The sequence below is a fragment of the Eurosta solidaginis genome, chromosome 3 (genome assembly GCF_040869045.1).
Source record: "Eurosta solidaginis isolate ZX-2024a chromosome 3, ASM4086904v1, whole genome shotgun sequence".
In the NCBI taxonomy this organism is placed as follows: domain Eukaryota; kingdom Metazoa; phylum Arthropoda; class Insecta; order Diptera; family Tephritidae; genus Eurosta; species Eurosta solidaginis.
The window spans coordinates 69,413,609-69,434,713 of NC_090321.1; the positions used below are offsets into that span (position 1 = coordinate 69,413,609).

The 21,105-nt window shown below is 37.7% G+C and overlaps 1 protein-coding gene across 4 annotated transcripts in view; it reads left to right on the top strand.

Moving 5' to 3' along the window:
- The window catches only part of px (plexus), a 180,785-nt gene that overhangs the window by 134,619 nt on the left and 25,061 nt on the right, over positions 1 to 21,105 (top strand). For all 4 annotated transcript variants that reach the window (XM_067772211.1, XM_067772210.1, XM_067772213.1 and 1 more), the window contains exon 11: positions 469 to 544. In XM_067772211.1, coding sequence (XP_067628312.1) covers positions 469 to 544 — 76 coding nt within the window. The remainder of the gene's footprint in view (positions 1 to 468; positions 545 to 21,105) is intronic.

The window sequence follows — 21,105 nt, forward strand, 5'->3', positions numbered from 1 at the left end:
GGCAAACTCAAAATGAAACCAACACATTGGCAACATTTTACTTACACATACAAAAACTGCTAAGTTTTATGTTTCCATTCCATACCATTCGCACCAACACCAATACACAGATTTTGACAATTTGAACAGGCATATTTTGTTGCTTTACAGATGAGCCAACCTGTATATAGTTGAACCATGACTTTTTTTTTACAAAAATTTCGAGTTCTTTTTTATTTCGTTTATTATTTGCGCTTTTGCAAAGTTATAATTTATTTGATTTCAGAATTTTGATTATTTTTTATTGCGCAATGTTTATTTTATTTTATTGCACAATATTTATTTTTTTTTATTCGGCTCTCTTTTATTTTATTTGGTTTTTCATTATTTTATTATTTATATATCCTTTTTTTTGTTTCTTTCATGTATTTTTTATTTAATATTCTTTCGCCACTATTCTAACTTTTTTTTCGTGTATTACCCTTTCAGCCCGCCAACACCACCCTCAGGTCTATATCAACTAAAAAGATTGCATCGCCAAAGCAGTGTGAAAAAGCGAAAGATGGTAAGTCAACACAAAAATGTAAATAAATATTAGTATGTCAATACACAAAAGTATATACACTTACATACATATATACATACAAATGTACGTGTGTATGTATGTACATATTTAAAATATAATACTGTTATTTGATATGCTAAAAGGTCATTTGCATATATTTAAGTAAATCAAAAGTTCAAACATTTTTTCCATCATCGTGCAATACGCTTCATTTAACATTTGTTTATTTACAATCGAAGTTGAAGAAGCCATTGCAGTACAATTTGTTTGTAGGACTATCCCTTATAGTGGCAAACGAATACCCGCACTGAACACTTAAAATGGTTTTTATGTTTACAGATGGGGTGATTTTTTAAACTCTTTTGCTGTGTTTTTGTTTTGTTGGTGTTTGTTGTTGCAAAAGTAGTCATTCAATTGTCTGGAAGTGTTTATGACAACATTTAATACGCATAAATATAATCGTTCTTCCTACATTTAGTAGTAGCGGGAGAAAAAATAGTACCAACATTTCGACATGACACTGTTTCGTGCAAGTTATGTTTACTTATTTATTTTTATTAATAATACTAGTAAACCCGGCAGACGTTGTTCTGTCCTTACTTTGTCTATATTCATAAGTTTTAGGAAGTATTTACCTCTTACTCTCCCTCCCCCTCTCACCCCCTTTTCCTTGTCATTATGTTCACTTCTCCCTCTGCCTTTTCCTTTCGCTGCGCCTCTTTCTCCCTCTCCATCTTTTCCCTCACTTCTTATCTATCGCTATCTCTCTAACTTCGTATAACTCCATCTCTTTTTCAGTCTCTTTCTCCTGCCCCCTTTTCTCTTCCCTCTAGTTCTTATTCTTCTCCATCCCTTATTCCCAGTCCCAGTTCCAGTTATAGTCGCAGTCAAAGTCCCAGTCCCAGTCCAAAGATAGCTTAAATTTCCCTAGTGCGCAAGCATATATATACGAACATACCAAAAAATATAACTTTTGTTTAAGAATTTTAACGAAATGTTTAAAATTGTATACGAATGAGTATTTTTGAAGAGATTTATGCATTCTTAACCACGCATAAAAATTTACATACATATGTCAAGCTTATATGAAATGAAAATACATACATACATCCATGCATACCTATAAATGTGCTCCCGAAGTTAAATTACTCTAGCGAATGCTGACTTTTTTCACCATTCGATTTAATTCATATGTATGTATGTGACGCTGTCCCACTCAAAGCAAGTTTGGTACAGATCACAGCGAACAAACACACGCACTAATTTTTTGGAAAGAACTTTACTTTAGTTGAAACTATTTTGCTCAGAACAAAGGTAAATATTTTAACGTTTTACCGCAAAGAAGAAATATTAAAATCGATCCATCCGTTTTTGAGTTATAGCTTTCAAAGCAAAAATTTTATGATTTTTGTACTACATTTTGACATTTTACCACGCCCCTATTATATATTTACTTTTAAATTATATTGAAAATGTCCATCGCTTTCAAAAACCGTTTTAAAATCGGAGCATTCTGTGTGAAGTGATGGGCGTACAATGAAATGTCGCATTAGTAGTTAATGGTCGGGCTAGTACCTTAATGTTGCTTTGTTACCGGAGCGTACCGGATCTGTATCCGGCAAAGGACCATCAACATCGATAATACTCCCCAGGGCCTTCGGGGAGTGTCTTAATACAACAACAACAACATCCGCAGTACCTGGTACAGTAAGGGTCACCAACCAATTAGGGCGTCACAACGGACCCATTGGTGACCTTTTAACGTAACCTAAACTTATGAGAAATTCTAAGCCCATTCAATTTAACAAAGTAAAAATGTTTCATATTCTCTTTCATGTTTATAAAATCCAAACTATATGGGTTTCGTATGAAATAAAATCTTAAACACCTTTCAGAAAATTTTCGAAATGCAATGTGAAATTTAAGATATTTATAACTCGAACTTCGTTAGAATAAAATTGGACCTGAAACCTGTCTACTCAAAAAATGGTGAAAACTTTAAATAAAAAATTCGAAATTTTCGAGTTTTTTAAACTATTATCGAAATTTTCAATTTTTCCGAAAACGTTTTTGGGATGAGGACTTGCATTGTTTTAGTTAAAGAATTTATTGAAGTTTTTCCTTAAATAAAAAATAAGTGGTAAAATTTGTTAATAGTTTTTACTGCTATTTTCATGTTCGCAACGTTATGTACATTAGACCGTATCAAAGAAGTATTTCCAAATATTGAAGTAAACGAACTATAAGTGTAGTACTGGATTTCGATTCCGGCTAAATTTATCGTTATGAAAAATTTTTCCTCTGAGCAGTGGGAATCAAAAGTAATATAAGTAGACAACATTTGGTTAATTCGTTGTAGTTCTATAAATAGAACAAAAACAACAACAAATACCAAGTTTCTCTGAAAACCGCCTTACAAACTTGCATAACTTCAACACATAACTACATACGAAGATGTGGAAGATAATATATGCGAATGAAGGCAATTGGGAAAAGCTTTACAACAACTAAGGCATGACGTAGCTATCGCAGGAGTGCGGGTTCGACTCCCACTCCCGGGAGAAAAGGCTTTGAAGAGATTTACAAGGTATAATCGAAACAGCTGTCGCCTTGTCCGTCCTGATGTCACGTTGTTTAAATTGTTCCCAAATTATTAAATAAATTATAAAATTTAAAATTGCTTGAAATAAATGTTTTCATACATTTAAAGCGATACGGGCAATCCCCGGTTAACTCATATAAGTAGACAACATTTGGTTAATTCGTTGTAGTTCTATAAATAGAACAAAAACAACAACAAATACCAAGTTTCTCTGAAAACCGCCTTACAAACTTGCATAACTTCAACGCATAACTACATACGAATTATGTGATGTGTGGAAGATAATATATGCGAATGAAGGCAATTGGGAAAAACTTTACAACAACTAAGGCATGACGTAGCTGAATGCGTTTATAACCATTTCAACTATCGTAGGAGTGCGGGTTCGACTCCCACTCCCGGGAGAAAAGGCTTTGAAGAGATTTACAAGGTATAATCGAAACAGCTGTCGCCTTGTCCGTCCTGATGTCACGTTGTTTAAAATTTTTCCCAAATTATTAAATAAATTACAAAAGTAACACTGTTTTGGAAAGATGCATAATTGACGTTTGGCTTGTGCGAGTCAACATTTAATCCCCGTAACCGAAAGAGTACTTAATGGTTTATCCTCCATAGCATTATTATAAAGCCGTCAAAATCTGCAACCTATGCCTGTTACTTCTCTGTGCCGTTGGATACAAGACTGCTTAAAACGCTCCTCTCCCGTTAATTGATTTCTAAAGAGTACGAATCGGTAAAAACTTGAATAAATCGCGACTAGGTCATTAATAGGCGGCCGACGTGGTGTGGTGGTGCGCGCTCCGCCGGTCAAAGCAACATCGAAAAAAATTTTTCAAAGCGGGGTCGTTCCTCGGCAGTGACTTAGCAAACATCCCGAGTGTATTTCTGCCATGAAAAGCTTCTCAGTGAAAATTCATCTGCCGTTCGGAGTCGGCATAAAACATGTAGGTCCCCTCCGCCAATTTGTAGGAAAAATTAAAAGGAGCACGACGCAAATTGGAAGAATAGGTTACCAATTCAGTTGTAATGATTTTCCAAACCGGGAGCCTAATGTATTTGTTGGGTTTTGGCAACCCCATCCAGGGTCCTATCAGCAGCCTTCTTTGTCCCACAGCGCTCCTGCTACTGCAGGGCGCTACAGGTACTACACCGCTCCCAGGATTTATATTCCACGATTCATCGATTCTTAACCGTCCTCAGAAATGATGTTCAGATAAACCCGCCTAAATAATTATTGCTTTATGACTTTGCCACCCGATGAGTAGAGTGCTACTACTCCATATTACTGTCGAATATCCATTACGAAATGTGTACATACTTCGAACTAATCCGATTTACGAACACTACCAGGAAACGACTCGGAATTCAGAACAGGTCAGAATATATCTGTGGCAATTTGAAAAAACAACCTAATTCGAGTTAGGATAATGGCGATACATAGACCTTTATCTGAAAAGCTAGCCACAATTCACCATTGTAACTTCCTATATTTTGTAGCAGCCATTTGGCGCAAGGGCTATGAGTAAGTAACACAGGGAGATCTGTAACGGATTTCTGTTATGAAGCCAGAATATCACTTTTATCCTAACTCAAATTAGGTTGTTTTTTCAAATTGCCACAGATATTTTTTTGCTGTATATTTCTGTGACTTCTCGAGGTATCTTGTCAACCAAAATAGTCTGTTTGATGTCACCCTCATTTGAAAATTCAACAAAATTACGTTCGAGATCGAAATGGGTAAGAGTTTTATTATAAAAATATATTTTCACTTATTATTTTTCGTATTTTATGCTGTGCTCGGTTATTCTTTAGTACGGTCTAATGTACATGCATCTGTAGCAGGTATTATGTGGTAATGTTTGACTTAAACATTTGGTCATACAAGTTCTTTAATATAATAACAAGAATTACTAATCGTAACACATTTTTTTCAGAGTTGCCAACAGAAAATTTCAATCACCTTTATATCTCGTGTTTAGGAATGCTACATAAAGAGTCGGGAGCTAAGTGAGCAAATAGACAATGCTTCAGGTGGTGTAGACTTTAGGATTGACATCTCTTGATAGTGTATGTATGCGGGTCGCTCCCCTATTTTACATCACCCCAACTTTCTATAATTATCTCAATTACCATATTGTAAGAATTTATAGAGATAATCTTTGCTGCGGTTCCTACTTCAACAGAAGCTTCTAGAGGAGAAAGGAAGTTTTATTGGGCTTATGAGGAAGAATTGGACACTGCTTTCCTGCTGAATCGGCGTCCTAACCTAGGGGCCTCGAAATGGAAATGATGGTGAAACAAGCTGAAAGAAAAGAAAGAACCGGCAACTTCAAAGTTAGAGTCAGTTTTATCCAACCTGCCAAAGTAACAAGAAGGTCTATTATCAGTCTTGACGACTATGTTGTATACCACTCAAATCTAAGCACGGAAGTATTTACTTAACTATTTATTCTCAATTTTCTGTAGCCAAACCATATTGTGGACGCCATAAAAAGGGCAATAGCCGGCCACAAAATTCATTTCCCAGCAATTTTGTCAAAAATGTAAAAGAAGTGCAGAACCGCAAAGATTCCGTTAAGTCCATACGCCGTACCCACCAGAGAGCAGTTCCCTTGTTACATCGATGTAGAAGAAGTGGTATCGGAATTATCTTGATAGTTTGTTAGGTTAGTTTGAACTGGCCGGTTAAAAAAGGGTTCATATAACCTGAATGTGTCTATAGTCAACAGAATTACACTGCGACATACGTTGTAAAGTTTTGACCTAAAAGAGCGTCTGTATCGCTACAAGAAAAAGAAGAAAATTAATTTTACTCTAGGCAACTAATTCCGGTGAGTTACCATCGATAGTTGATAAGACTAAAGTACAGTCCTCCAGCGGGTTAGGGGGCTTAGAATATACCCGCGGCAGGCATATCTGTCGTAAGAGGCAATTGATTTAAGGGGTTGCCAGCGCAATATACAGCATCTCAAACCCAATTGTCAACCTCACCTACCCGTGGCGAATACTGTCTCTTTAACAGCCGAGGCTCTGGCGACCCCAAGTTCCTCATGGATCTGGGGGTAGGAGGGCGGTATGGCGGGATGGCGTAGAAGGTTTCATGTGGTCATACCAAATCGTTCTCGAGATGATCGGGCTAGTACCTTAATGGAGCTTGTTACCGAAAAGTACCGGATCTGCATCTGGAAAAGGACCATCAACATCGATAACACTCCCCAAGGCCTTTGGAAAGTGTCCGTATCGCTAAAACAACAACAACTAAAGTACAGTACCTTTGAGGAGTACTGTTGTGATGATATTTGACTGGATATGAAAACGGGTCTCCCCGCTGCGTATACCCTATTCTCGCCGGAGTGTTCCTCTGCCTGCGAAGCAGCTGGAGCACTTACAGAAAAAAGCAGCTGAAAACTGCGCATCTCCTCCTACCCAACCTTACTTCTCTCTTAGGATGATCCTTGCCTCTGTACATTTATTACATACATTTTTTCGTGTTTCAACGGAGCTTCATCCTTCAGCTACCTTTATTTCTTCCTCATCAAATCGACCACTTAGGATGTGAGCCACTTGCTTCTTTCAATGTTGGAATCTCATAATAACAACTAAACCAGTTGGGGAAGCTAAGAGAGCTCAACATAGCCCAGCTCCACTTGGAGGGAGCATACCTATGTATATCAAGTCCATTACTTAAATGGCGCTAACCCGTTTAAACGGTTATGGCCGTCCAACAAGGCGCGTCAATCGCTTCTTCGTTAGGTTAACTGGCGAAAATTGGCCACACCTAGAGAATTTGAATCCTTTTCTACCTGGTCCCTTCAGCGGACTCGTGGCCGCCCTCTTCCTCTGTCTCCAAAATACTTTCTCAGCCGGAGCATTATCGCATAAAATCGCTTAGCCATCATAGCCGCTGCGTTTTAATTCGCTGGCCTATGTTGATCATGTACATCACCTTTGCCAAAGTTCGAATGATGGGAGAATTCATTCGTCGATGAGTTCGCCAGATTAAAAAGTTCTGTCCCCAACCCTATTTTGGCTAGTGAGTCCGCTAACTGGTTGACTTTTACGAGTTCAAGGGCCATACAATAGAATTGAGATCAATGCTGGCCCTCTTTGATTTAATCATACGCTCAATTTCATTCTTTCAAGACCTTGCGATCACTAAAATGGGGTGTGCTTCTTCCCCAAGAGCAGGCAGGCGCTGTCACACAAAGTGCAACAACTACGGGTGCACCTGCATCTATACCATACTTCAGCAGCGGATTTTAACTTTGTAATGCTAGCCTAGATAAAATACGTTGAAGATTTTCTAAATAAATATAGACACTCATAAATATTTGCATTTAACGCCAATTTTATGCCAACTGTTGGCAACTCTAAATTCCCACAAATTGCATGTATCATAGCCAACCCTCACCCATCGGTCAAATGGTGCGAGTACTAAGTGCCCGTATATGCAAATCTTAAGTAATTTTAACTCGGAGCAAATCGAAATGCATACCAACTGGCCAACTTGTATATGTGTACTTAGGTATATCTACAAGTATTATTTGTTTTCACCACCCACACCAATACTCTCACCAATTGCACTCTCTCAATTTCTATACTTTTTTCCCTTGAGCTACCAAAAACCCCACACACTTAAATAATGCCCCCCAACAAAGCTTGGTAATTTTCGCACTCCTCTTTGTGGCATAAAAAATACCACAATTGCTGGCAGACTATTACGAATGCGAGAAGTCAGTCGTGTGCCCACTGAAGGATATTGGTTTGATTTTATTGCGGCCATCAGTTTCATGTTTCAATATATGCACATACACGCATACATTCATATCTAAATACCGTTAGAGCACTAGATACATGTACTTCAATTCACCTCGAGGTACACAGAGGCCAAGTGCAGTTCTCGAACACAGTTGTTGTATTAAGTTGGAGCAGTTGTGGCAGTTGTCATTGTTTTAGTTGTGGTAGTATTATAGTTGATGTTCATTTCGTTGTTGTATGATTGGTGGTGGTGATGGTACAAGACTAGTGCTGGTAGCAAGAGATGCACTGCATTGTAAGTTATTTCTTATGTATCAATGATACATTTTACATATATAATTTTGACAACATGTAGATGCATTTATTTTCCTGCAGCAACAAGGCTTCAGTGTTTTCGGTGCTTTCGCTCTCTTTCTCTTCCTTAGAATATATGTATGTATGTAGTTTGTGGGTTCGTTGGGCGCTTGAATGCATGAAAGCGAGTACACTTGCAAATATGAGCATTTCAATATTTTCCATTCTACATTTAACGCGAAGCTCTTACAATGCTTGGTAATATGTAGCTATTCATTTTCAGTTCCTTTTTTCTTATTGCAAACAAATACGATTTTAATTTGCTTTGTCACCCAGCTTAATGGTTTCCATTTAAATCGTTAAGTATCCTGTGTTAAGAGTTGCACACTCCTCTCTCTCGCTGCCAATGCAATGGATTTGTGTGGATTTTATTCGCAAGGATTTATTTGATTTAGCAACTTACCTCAGCTAAGAAGAATTAATGCATCATAGGGCGTACTCTGAGAATTTGTAACTTAGTATCATGTCTAGCATCAACGCTCAACCGTTAGAGAGGTGAGTGAAAGAGACAGAGGAGAGAGCTGACAATGGTGGCTCAAAAGAAGTGTAATACAACCCTATATGCAACTTACCCTGAGATACAGTAACTGCAAGACTGAAAAGAATTCTTGCGAAACTTTTTTTAGGAAGTTATTTCAAAATTGCTCCTAGAATTTGCGATGTATTACTCATTAAAAGGTACAAATAGAAATATTTCATATAAAATTCTCAGAAAACCCCACCAGCATAATTTTGCCTGTAGGGTTTTTAAAGTATTGAAAATCTGCTAAATTAATTGAATTTAAATTGGCTTATATTTACAGATGAAATTGACAATGTGACCAACAAATTTCACAAGTGGAATCTGAAAGAGTTTGCTTACCGGTATAAAGGAATGTAGACACTACACCATTTCTAGTTGTAAATGAGAAAACGTCATATGGAAATGGAAATAGTTACCTGTAAATGAGAAAGCGTCGGTTGGAAATACGATTTGCAATTGTAAATTAGATAAGGCAATTGTAAATTAGAAAGCGTCAAATGTAGACACGAAAACGTCTTTCAAAATGAGAATAATGAATTTTCAATGAGAAAGTGTCAAATGTAAATGCAACAGCGTCATATGGAAATGAGAATAGTAAGGTGTATATGAGAAAGGATATGAGAACAGTCATTTGTAAATGAGAGAGCGTCAAATGTAGATGCAAAAGCGTCAGTTGTCAGTCAGTTAGTCTGTCAGTTGAAAATGAGAAAGCGCCAGATGTAAATGTGGAAGCATCAAATGGAAATGAGATTAGTCAATTGTAAATGCGAAAGCGTCATTTCGAAATGGGAAAGGTAAATTGTAAATGAGAAAGCGTCAGATGTAAATGCGAAAGGTTCATATGGGAGTGAGAATAGTTAGGTGTAAATGAGGAAGCATAAACTAGATATGCGAAAGCGCCACTTGTAATTGCAAGTGGCTCATATATTCATTTGTTCGACACGATATCAGTGTCTGGAGTGTCATCGATCAACCAACATAGGGTCAGTTTAGATTGAGCGTATGCGCTGCCTCAATAAGGTCAGTTTGTCAACGTTCGGAGGAGTAGGCGAACGATTTAAACGCTTAGTTTTGGTAGACCACGAAAATCTAGTCAGTGTTAGCTGATGCTTAAAATGGTCAGACGGAAGTGCTGCATTTAACACTGAGCTCGACAATACTGATCCCCATCGAGAATCTCTAGGGAAAATTAAAAAACATAGGTGCAGGAACACATTACCATACCACTGACAAACGTATGTTGTATGTAGAGCAACGTCCCGAATATTTATGTAGCAGATTAAACGGCGGATGGAGCGAAGTGATCAGTAACTGCAAGAGACTGCCCGAGAGTATTCAAGCATTCAACATCGTTCCAAAATATGTATGTCAGTCGGAACATTGGTAATTTCCCATCAAGTGTTATTACCCTTAGAGTATATGCCCCTTGCCACATAGATAGCTTATCTTTATTACCGTTTTTATGTTCTTAATTATAAATGACGCTTTCGCATTTCCATTTGATGGTTTCTGATTTATACGTGACTACTCTATTTCCATATGACGTTTTCGCATTTACAATTGACTATTCCCTTTTACAACTGACTATTCTCAATTACAATTGACGCTTTCGAATTTTCAATTAACGCTTTCATAACAAGGGACTGTTCTATAGTTAGAACTATTTTACTTGCTTAATATGGGTAAACTGCTACGAATATCATCTTTATGTGTGCTTTTTTCAAATTACTTTTTATGTATCATACATTTGTTAATTAAATTTTGTTTTAATTTTTTGTACTTTTACAGGTAAAACTGAAAAAATTCAGAAGTGGAATATTTAACTGGTTGTTTAAGGTGCTGTGCATATGTATAAGTATATATGAGCATAGTGAAGCGAATTAAAGTCTAAGGACTGGTAAAAATAGTTCTGCAAGTTGAAAAAATATATAAAGTGCTCGTTGTTCGTTGCTGTCCATTAGACCGAACTTTTCTAAAAAGACTTGACATCAAGTTTTGTACAACGGCTTGTCTACTGTCCGCAACTCAAGCACGTTGGATGGATTTTTTCCCAACAATGTATAATATTATATTGGAACCACTTTTGGTTGCGACGAGCGTAATTTACTAAAGCCAAGTCCTGGCAAAATATAGTTGGACCAGTATGACGACGTAGGTATGCCAGAAAAAATTTTCTGAGACGCTCTTTCACGTAAATTTCTGCATTTACAAATAGCTTGCCAAATTAGAACCTTTGTGGCAAACTTTTTTATTTGGATAGCTTTTTTCCGAATAATGAATGTTCTCTCTAGACTGTAAGTAGTGGAACTTTGTACCTGGAACATTCTCATTTTCACAGAAAATTTTTTCGACGCCATATTCACACAAAAATTTTGTTTGCCTTGAACTTACGTGCAAGGGAAATGCTACTTGACGTCTCTTTTTCCTTTCGTTTTTTCTTTTCGAATGTTTTAATACCATTTCTCTGGTTTATTTGTGTTACTTGCACTGTGTGGTATTAGTTTTTTGGTAACATTTCTTGTTGACATGGATAGGATTTTCTTATTAAGAGATCGGACATTATTCTTCAGATGGGCGTCTGCAAATCTCTTTGGGCGGCATTTTACTAATTTGTCTTTCATTAAGCTACCTTCCTTTACAATGCCGTTCTTAGGGTACATTCATGGCATGATTCTTGAAGCTCGCACAATTTTTCTTACTAATTCCGGGGATATTTGTACAAGCTATTTTTACGCCACTTTTCGCTCGTATTCATTTTCCTCGTTGTTTAAGGCTTGACTTAAGACCCTAATATATTTAAAAAAATTTTGTATCAAACACCTATTCGAGGATAGTTTATTGAAAGCGAACTGTCCTTGACAAAAAAACTTAAGGGAGTTTTAAATTTGCAGAACTTTCTGTACCTGTTTCTACGTAATGGAAATCTATAATTCAAATACTAAACACGTATGTTTTAACGGGACTAGCTTTGCTTTAAAAAAGCAAATATTTTAGCTCAAACCACTACGCTATATTCATTCCCTACTTTGAACGCTACTTATGCATACTTTTGTGAATCACTGTAATCATTGTGTTTACAAGTGGGAGGACAAAACGCTTTTGATATTTATACACACTGCGCGTCAACAGCAATAAAAAAGGCAGCGACGTCAACAGCATAGCATTTATAGTGAGGATGTTATCCTTCTGTTCCGGTGTCGGTTTAATGCCGTTTATGCTTATTACCAACTCAAAGGTACGAGTTGTTGTATTATGCTCCCTTTATTTACACTTTAGATATAAGTATAGTGTATGTAAATGTACATACATACGTTTGTGTTATGTGAGTGAGTAAGTCAAGCATCACAATACACACCAATAAACAGTAACTAACGGCCTTATTCCGAACGTTACCGGTAAATTTGTTACCGGAATATTATGTATCTGAAAAATCGTTCATGTAACCGCGATTATGCCGTACACGGTTATACTGTCAAAAAACAATTCAGAAATGAAAATGTAAACTAAATTTTAAGTTAAAAAGTATTAATAATTTTTGGAAATTTGTGTACACTAATATTCAAACAAATAATCATAAAACATTTGCAATTTTGCGTGGTAACAAGACGTATCATTTATTTTACTGGTAACGTTATTATCCGCAATCAGAATAACAAAAGTTGTTTCTCATTTTCGTTTTTAGTCACCAGTTTAAAATAATGTTGTAACCGTCTATTCTAATATTTCTGCCGGTCACGAAAAGAGACAGCATTTGTACACTCTTTCCTATCTCTGCATGAAAATCTTCGAATTAAATCTTCCCCTGTTGTTGTTGTTGTTGTAGCAATGCTCGCCCCACCTAATAGCCGCGACCGATCACAAATTTTCATCAATATCCTCTAACGGGAGTCCAAGGAAACTTGCCGTTTCAACAGGGGTGGACCATAAGGAAAGGGGTGTTAGAGGCGTTGGTTCCACATTACAATTGAAGAGATGGTTGGTGTCATGTGGCGACACGTTGCAAGCGGGGCATACATTTTGTATGTCGGGGTTGATTCTGGATAGGTAAGAGTTTAACCTGTTACAGTATCCAGAACGAAGTTGAGCAAGAGTGACACGCGTTTCCCTGGGGAGTATGCGTTCCTCTTCCGCTAGTTTTGGATAATTTTCGTTAAGCACTGGATTCACCGGGCAATTCCCGGCATAAAGGTCCGACGCCTGTTTATGGAGTTCACCAAGGACCTGCTTGTGTTTTTTCACTTCATACGGCTGGGTTCTCAGGTGCCGTATTTCCTCAAAATGCTTACGGAGATGACTCCTTAAGCCCCTAGGCGGTGCTGGTTCATCAATCAGATGTCTGTTAGGATGCCCAGGTTTCTGGGTATTCAACAGGAACTGTTTGGTCAGCATCTCATTTCTCTCCCTGATGGGGAGTATTCTCGCCTCATTATGCAGATGGTGTTCTGGGGAATTAAGAAGACAGCCCGTGGCGATTCTGAGAGCAGTATTTTGCAGGCCTGTAGTTTCTTCCAGTGGGTGATTTTTAGGCTTGGCGACCATATGGGTGACGCGTAGCACGTAATCGGCTGGCTAATTGCTTTGTATGTAGTCATGAGCGTTTCTTTATCTTTTCCCCAAGTACTGCCAGCGAAGGATTTGAGGATTTTGTTACGGCTCTGAATTCTCGGAACAATTGCGGCTGCGTGCTCACCAAAATGTAGATCCTGATCAAACGTCACACCCAAGATTTTGGGGTGTAGGACAGTCGGTAGCGTAGTGCCATCGACGTGGATGTTCAAAATGGTCGGCATTTGGGGCGTCCATGTTGTAAATAAGGTCGCAACGTTTTACCGTTGCATATAAATCCAAAAGTAAATTGTTCTAATTGGAGTTTGCTATTAGTTGACATGAATTAAAAAATATTATTAATACTTTTTTTTGCTCAAAATCTTCTAAACGTTAAAATTTTATGAGCTCCTGTTATTTGTTTTATACTGTTTTCCATGTGTCAGAATCGCGGCAATAGGATGCGTTTACAATTTTTGGTAACGTAATTTACCGTTTACAATATTACCGGTAAAAGTTACAATAAGACTGTAAGAAAGAAATTGTGAAGATATGCAACACTTCCTGTTACACACACAAACATTCGCACATACATGCACATTCCCACTCATATAGTTCAATGGTTAGACTGAGCCTGCAACTTCCGCCCTGACAGCACGTCCGTTACTCTTGTGTACTTGCGTGAGACTGCTCGAATGTTAGACTGTTTGGCTAGGCAATGGAGAGACAGTGCAACCGACAGTCAATCAGCCAGCTTGCTAGTCAAATAGTCAAGCAGCATAAATGGTTGTGTGCCTCTTTGAGATTAACTTTACTATACACTCTCGCATCTTTTTGTTAGTTTGTGTCCTGCATCGTCCTGTTTTGCCATCGTCGTATTCGTCGTCATCGTTCAATATGGTTATAAGTGGTTCCTCAAATTGTTCGCTGTTGGTGCGAGTGCGAGTACTAGGTTGCTAAGTTGAGCACATAGACAGTTCAGTTTTGAACTGCGAGCGTGACGGTGGTCTATATAGTGGTGCAGCAAAAAGTCTATGACGCGTCGGGTCGAAACACTGTGTAGTGTTGGTTAGTGTTCAGTTTCATTGCTGGTGTGTGGTGAGAGTTGACTGCGCTAAGTTGGGAGTGTTGAATTGTGTGTTGTGTCAGTGATTGGTGTAGTTGGTATGATGAATATCCGTATCGGGGTCGGTGTTGGTAACGGTAACTGACTGTAACGGGAATGAATTTGGATTTGGAGTTGGTGTCACTCACTTGCTACTGAAATTGTTGCTGTCGTTTTTTTTTTTTCTTCTAATCGTTAGGTGTTATTACTGTTTCTGGATATACCCTTCCCATGTATGACGCAAACATAGCCACACAATTTTATTCCATACATACATATTAACATGTGCACGAATTGCACAGCACCACCATGTAGTATTGGATAGGTTGCTTTCGGTATTAATGGCTGAGAACATTTACGGCTGTCTATAAATGCTCTTACATTTACATATATGTATCTGTTTGTGTATTTTTATGTTTGTTTTGTTGTTTGTTTGTATATGTGCCTTTGTGGTTGGCATATAAAACTCTTAGGGGGGGACGTATGATCTTACATACATATACAAGTGTGCTGCTCCTGCATTGCGCGAATGTTCAGATATTCCAACTTTAGTTCTTTCATATACTTTGACGCGTCTTTGTCATATTCCATAACGGAAGAGTGCACAATTTCATATCGTTCGTTGTACTTTTATATAGATATGTATGTAGTAAGTTGGTTGTGTATTGTGCACGCCTATGAAGTGTACCTACTAGTCACTCATCATTACCTGAGTTTTCAACTCGAAAACTCCGAGCGCTCGAAATACTCAAAAGAACACAACTGGCACCTAAAGAAAAATAAGAAGAAAAACTTGAGTGCTCGTGCACAATCAAAGCCCAAGCAGTAGCAGGGACGACTATGAGGACTTTAGGTATTAAGGCAGTACTAAGTGGGTATTGCTTGGATAAGCAGCAGCAACATTTATGTTGAAACGCGCCAAATAAATAAACGAAAAGCTTAGCAAAAACAAAAAAATATCATACAAATATGTTTGTATGTATGCACACAAAAGCGATTTAGCGGATTAACTTAAAGTAAATGAGTGTGCGAGTGCGGTTTTATTGCCGGCGTTAAGGTTTTTATTTTGTTGTTGGCTGGATGGAGTAACAAAAGTGATTATTACAGCGCTTAGCACAACGAATGCTGTGCGTCGTCGTCCTTTTTCTCCGTAGTCACAAATTTTCGGATTTTTTTTCAGTATGTTTGTGCTTTATTTGTGTATTGATTGTGGCGAAGAATTTGCTAAGGGAAAAATATTTCTTTCTTCGAAAATTTCGATTTGTACGCAAAATCTGCAAGTTTAAAATCTAAATGAAATGATATAATTAAAATGTGTGAAATCGAAAATAAACAGTTATAAGAAGTTCAAAAACTAAAAGAAAGTAGGTATTCAAATTTAAAATGCAAAGAATAAAATAAAAATTAAAAAAAAAAAATTGTTAACAAATCGTCGCAAATTAGTTTGCTTGTTGAATATCCGCTTTATTTTTCTGAAATCTGTTTTAAATAGTAATAAATAAACAAATAAATTGCATGCTTTAGTATGTTCTTGGGGCTGATAGCGTCTTTTAACACTGTTTGAAAATGTTTTGTTTCTAGAAAGACACGTTTGTTCTAATTTTTTTGGCGAATTTCAATTTTGAGTTGGTTGTGGTTCTTGCAACAATGATCCGGCCCCATCCAATAGGTGCGATCACTCACAAACTGTTATCAATATCCTCTAACGGGAGTCCGAGAAAACTTGCAGTCAATAGAGTTGGACCAAAGAGATATGAGTTTTAGAGGCGTTGGTTTCACATTGCAGTTGAAAAGATGTAGATGTCATGGGAGACACCAAACAAGCGGGACATACATTGGGTATGCCGGTGTTGATTTTGGATAAGTAAGAGTTTAACTTATTTGAGTATCCGGATCAAACTTGTGACAGAGTTACGTGCATCTCCCTAGGAAGGTTGCTTTCCCCAACTGCGAGCTAAGGGAGAACGGGCTTCACCGGGCATTTGTTGGCATAGTAACTTGACGACTTTTTGTGGTTGGTTCTGAGGGATCTCTTTGTGCTTCTTCTCTTCATACGGCTTAATTCTTGACTGCCGAATTTCTTCGTGCTTGAACTTCATCTTTTGAGTTGGTAATGCAGTGCACATAGAGCTAGTTTAATTTACAGCAATATTATAATCTGGTCGAAAAATATTTCAAAAATGTTTGATCGCGAACATCGCGGCATCCAAGTATATTCGTCGTCGCTCACACTCTTGATGGACTTCCAAAGACCCTAATCGATCTTCATTACACTTTCACTGTATATGTTGGCAAATAGATTTGGTACCACTTATCAAGGAAAGAGAGTTTTACTTATTTTTTGCTTTACGAGTCCCCTTGGTGCGGATTACATAAAAAAAATTTACCTTAAGGTCGACTTGTAGACTTGGGGTCAAAACTGTTTCCATTTTGTCACATGACTTGACTCAAAGTCGATAAAGCATTACGTGGTCTAAACCTACGCTAAAATATTGTGTTCATTTATTTCACAGCCCATTTCATTATCTGTAGTTGTTTCACACGATTTGGCATTATTTATTGATGTGACGCCTGTTGGCCAACGAAGATAATTTGCCAAAATGTTAGCAATTGAAATTTGAACGTCAAATTGCCAATAGCCGTTTTCACTTATTGGTCAAGTTAATTGTCACTTTGACGTTGTATGACAGGCCATTTTCATTGATATTGCCAAGTTTATGGTCAAATTTGACCCAGTCAAAACCAACCATAGCTCTGAGCTACAAAAAAATAACTTTCCGTTCGTATTAAAAATAAAAATAAAGCATGGTGTCAAAAAACTACAACAAATATTCGTTGATATAATTAAAAGCAAATATATCGAATAATAAACAAAATAACAAATCTACAGAGTACATTATCTGTAATCCGAAAACAAATACAAAACTCCGACGGCGAATTGTTGTTTAATTACTGCATATTAGGGTGGGTCAAATTTATTGTTGAAAAGGCACATCCAGTTTCTGAATATATGGGTCATACTGAGTAATATTGTCCATGGGACCATAGGTCTGAAATGAATTTCGATCCTCCCTAATTTTGTTAGAAAATTTTATATCCCAATCCAGAGCCGCTTCATCTGATGTTGTCATGTTGTTGTTGTTTGTTGTAGCAGTGAATCTTGGTCCATGCTTCTGCACCATATAGCGCGACGGCTACGATAAGTGATTTGTACATAATGATTTTCTTGCCGATAGAGGATTTTACTTTTCAGTTGTCTACCTTGTCCAAAGTAGCATTTATTGGCAAGAATGATTCTTCGCTGGATTTCAAAGCAGGTGTTGTTGCTTGCGTTAATGCAGGTTTCTAAATAAACGAAGGCTTTTACTATCCCTTCGTGGTTGCCAACAGTGACGTGGTTGCCAAAGCACAAATGCGCTGACTCTTTGCTTGATGACAGCAGGTATTTAGTTTTGTCCTCATACACCATCAAACCTATCTTTTCCGCTTCTTTTTCCAGTTTAAAATAAGCAAAACTTGCGGCGCGGGCTTTCAGGCCAATGATATCAATGTCGTCAGCGTGCAGGTCTTACAACCTAAGCCTAATAACGTTACTACCTCAGCGGGTTAGGGGGTCAGAATATACCTGCGGAGGTATGCCTGTCGTAAGAGGCGACTAAAATACCAGATTCAAGGGGCTGTGTAGCGCAAACCTTTCAGGTTGCCAACGCAATATATAGCTTCTCCAAACCCAATTGTCAACCTGAGCTATCCGTGGCGAATCCTGTTTCACTAACAGACGAGGCTCTGGCGACCCCAAGCTACTCATGGAAATTGGGGGTGGGGAGGGAGGGATGGCCTGAAGGTTTAATGCGGCCATATAAATCGTTCCGGAGATGGTCGGGCTAGCACCTTAATGGGCTGTGTTATCGGAGCGTATAGGATCTGTATCCGGCAAAGGACCACCACATCGATAACACCCCCCAAAACCTTCGGGGAGTAACCTTATCGCTACAACAGCAATAACGTTACTCTTATCATTGAAAAGAGAGACTGCAGGCTCATGATGGGTATTTTCACTGGATATTGCCTTCTAGCATCACATGCTTTTGAATTAGGCTTTGTTGTAGCAGATGTAGAAGTGCGGGTTGGAAACAATTGAGCACTTAAGACTTCAGCTATTAGACGTGGTACAGATATCAGATCTAGAAGCAGCAAGTAGCAAGGTCCTAGAACGCTTCCAGTACTTTCTAAACGGCGGGTGTTTTTTATAATATAGGTCTTGGCATATGATAGAGGTAACTTTGGCATCACTGTGGACTCATTTAGTCTATGCGAAACTCTCAGAGACCGTTTGGTTCAACCTCACCTAACCTAGAGCTATTATAAACAAAGACTTGGAACTTTAGGTTTCCTTCAATAGAAATATGTGGGATTTGCAGCGACTTGAAGGCATTATCCTAGAAGATTATCCTTGACTTAACAAGTCGTTCAGCAGCTTTGATGCTACAACCCTTAATGCAGTCATTTTCAAGACACACAATCAACCGTCCGCTGTTAACAGCTGTTTCTCGCAATTTCTTTTTTGAGTCATAAGTCACCTTTTCATAGACCGGGTCACATATATAAAATTCAAATTATCTATGTATGTATGTTTGTATGTATGTATATAGGTATAGATCGAGTTGTGTCCTAAACGGATCGACGGATCACAACCAAATTTGCACAACCTACTAGAAACCTTCCAGGGATGGTCATAAACTAAAAATAATTTCGATATATAAAAGATGCGTGGCACCTGCCATACAAATGGAATCTTTGATACTGCATAACTCTGAAGGTTATTCATGCTAGAATATTGAAATTAAGTCAGGAATTATATGAGGTCAATCCCTAACACCACCAAGAAAATGTGAGGTGAGGGAGACGGGGCGTGGCACCTCCCATACAAATGGAATATATCATGCTGCATTTCTCTGGATGTAGAAATGGTAGAGTAGTGAAAATTGGCAAGGAGCTGACGTTAAGTCCTAACACCTCCAGTAAAATGTGGAATTGAGGAAAGGGGACGTGGCACCTTCCCTACTAATGGGATTTTTCAGAACTATGGCTGCCGTACAAACTTAGATTATTTTAACAGCTAAAGATGGACTACAGAAATGGGATTGGCTGTTATTCCTTTTGGACGTTTAGTAACCTGCCGCCGTTAAAATTTTTTGTCAACTTCAGTCTACATCTTCTATATATATATAAAATTCAAAATTTCGAAAACAACAACAACATTAATACCGACAGATATACCTTTCAATTTTAATAGCTTCCAATTTCCTATTAAGTTGGCTTTCGCAATGTCTATCAATAAAGCTGAAGAACAGTCATTAGCTGTAGTAGGAGTCAATCTTACCAACTCATGCTTCACCCATGGTCAATTATACATAGCCTGCTCCAGAGTTGGCTCATCGAAAAATCTTTTTATTTATCCTCCAAATAATATTACAAAATATATTGTATATCCTATGGTTTTCAGCAATACCTAAATTCGCAAATACACAACGTTAAAATAAGTTTAAAATTTGTGTTATTTATTTTGCATATTTTTATAGAAACGTGGGGTGAAGCCCACGGGCATAAGCTAGTAATAAATAAATTTTACACTAAAAACGTAATACAACTAACGAAAATTTATACCCAAAAATGCATTGTCTCTGATGCAGCAATAAACGCTCACGAAATTATTCTTTTTGCGTGCATGCGTGTGGCTGTGTGAATAGTGACTTCCTCGCTCTCCGATAATTTTAGAACATATCAAACTCGTAATATAACACGGAGAAATGAAATCAGCTTTTAGCGTGTGTACCTCGCAACATCCTTCGTAAGGGGCGCGCGCTGAAAATTGTGTGCCCACTTGCGGCAGATTCACCAAAAATAAGAAATCAAAATAATTTAGGAGAGCATGCAGTACTCAAACGATTTTGTATGGGAGAACGGATCGATTTGTGTAGTTTTTTGTTTGTTTAAATATGTGTGTAGTTTTAGTTTTAACTACAAATGCCAACAACTTTAAGTGCAGTTCAAGAAACAACACCTACAACAACAACAGCAGCAATAACAAAATATTAAACGAAACATGAGTAACAATTACAATTATAACAATAACAACTCTGACAACTACAACAAGAATAATAACAACCACAACAGTGACAGTGTCAGCAGCCAAACGTGAAAAGTGCATGGTATACAAAATTTAGCCCAACAACAAAAAAGGAGCAAAGTTCACGCTCGAGCTCTTTGAGCTAAGCAAAAAAATTAAAAAAAGGAAAAATTATGTAAACATGTACCGCAATCAGTAGGTGACACTCCCATTTCACATCAGGATATGCCATATGCAATATGGTGTATTGAATGTATGTGTGTGTGGTTGAGGAAAATAAAACGGTAAAAATAATAAAAAATAAATAAAAATAAGAGTACTTCTGCATATACTACAGTCACTCAGAGTCAAAGTGGGATAGCTTATTTTATCAGATTTTCACAGTTCCAGGGTTTCTGTATACATATACGCATATTATTTCAAGTTTGTGTATAATACAGTGTTCGCCAAAAATTAAAATGCAAGTGTATTAGTCAGAGCGAGAGTATCAGCAACCCAGCAGGAAACTAAAATTAACATTACAACATGCAGAGGATGCGTTTAT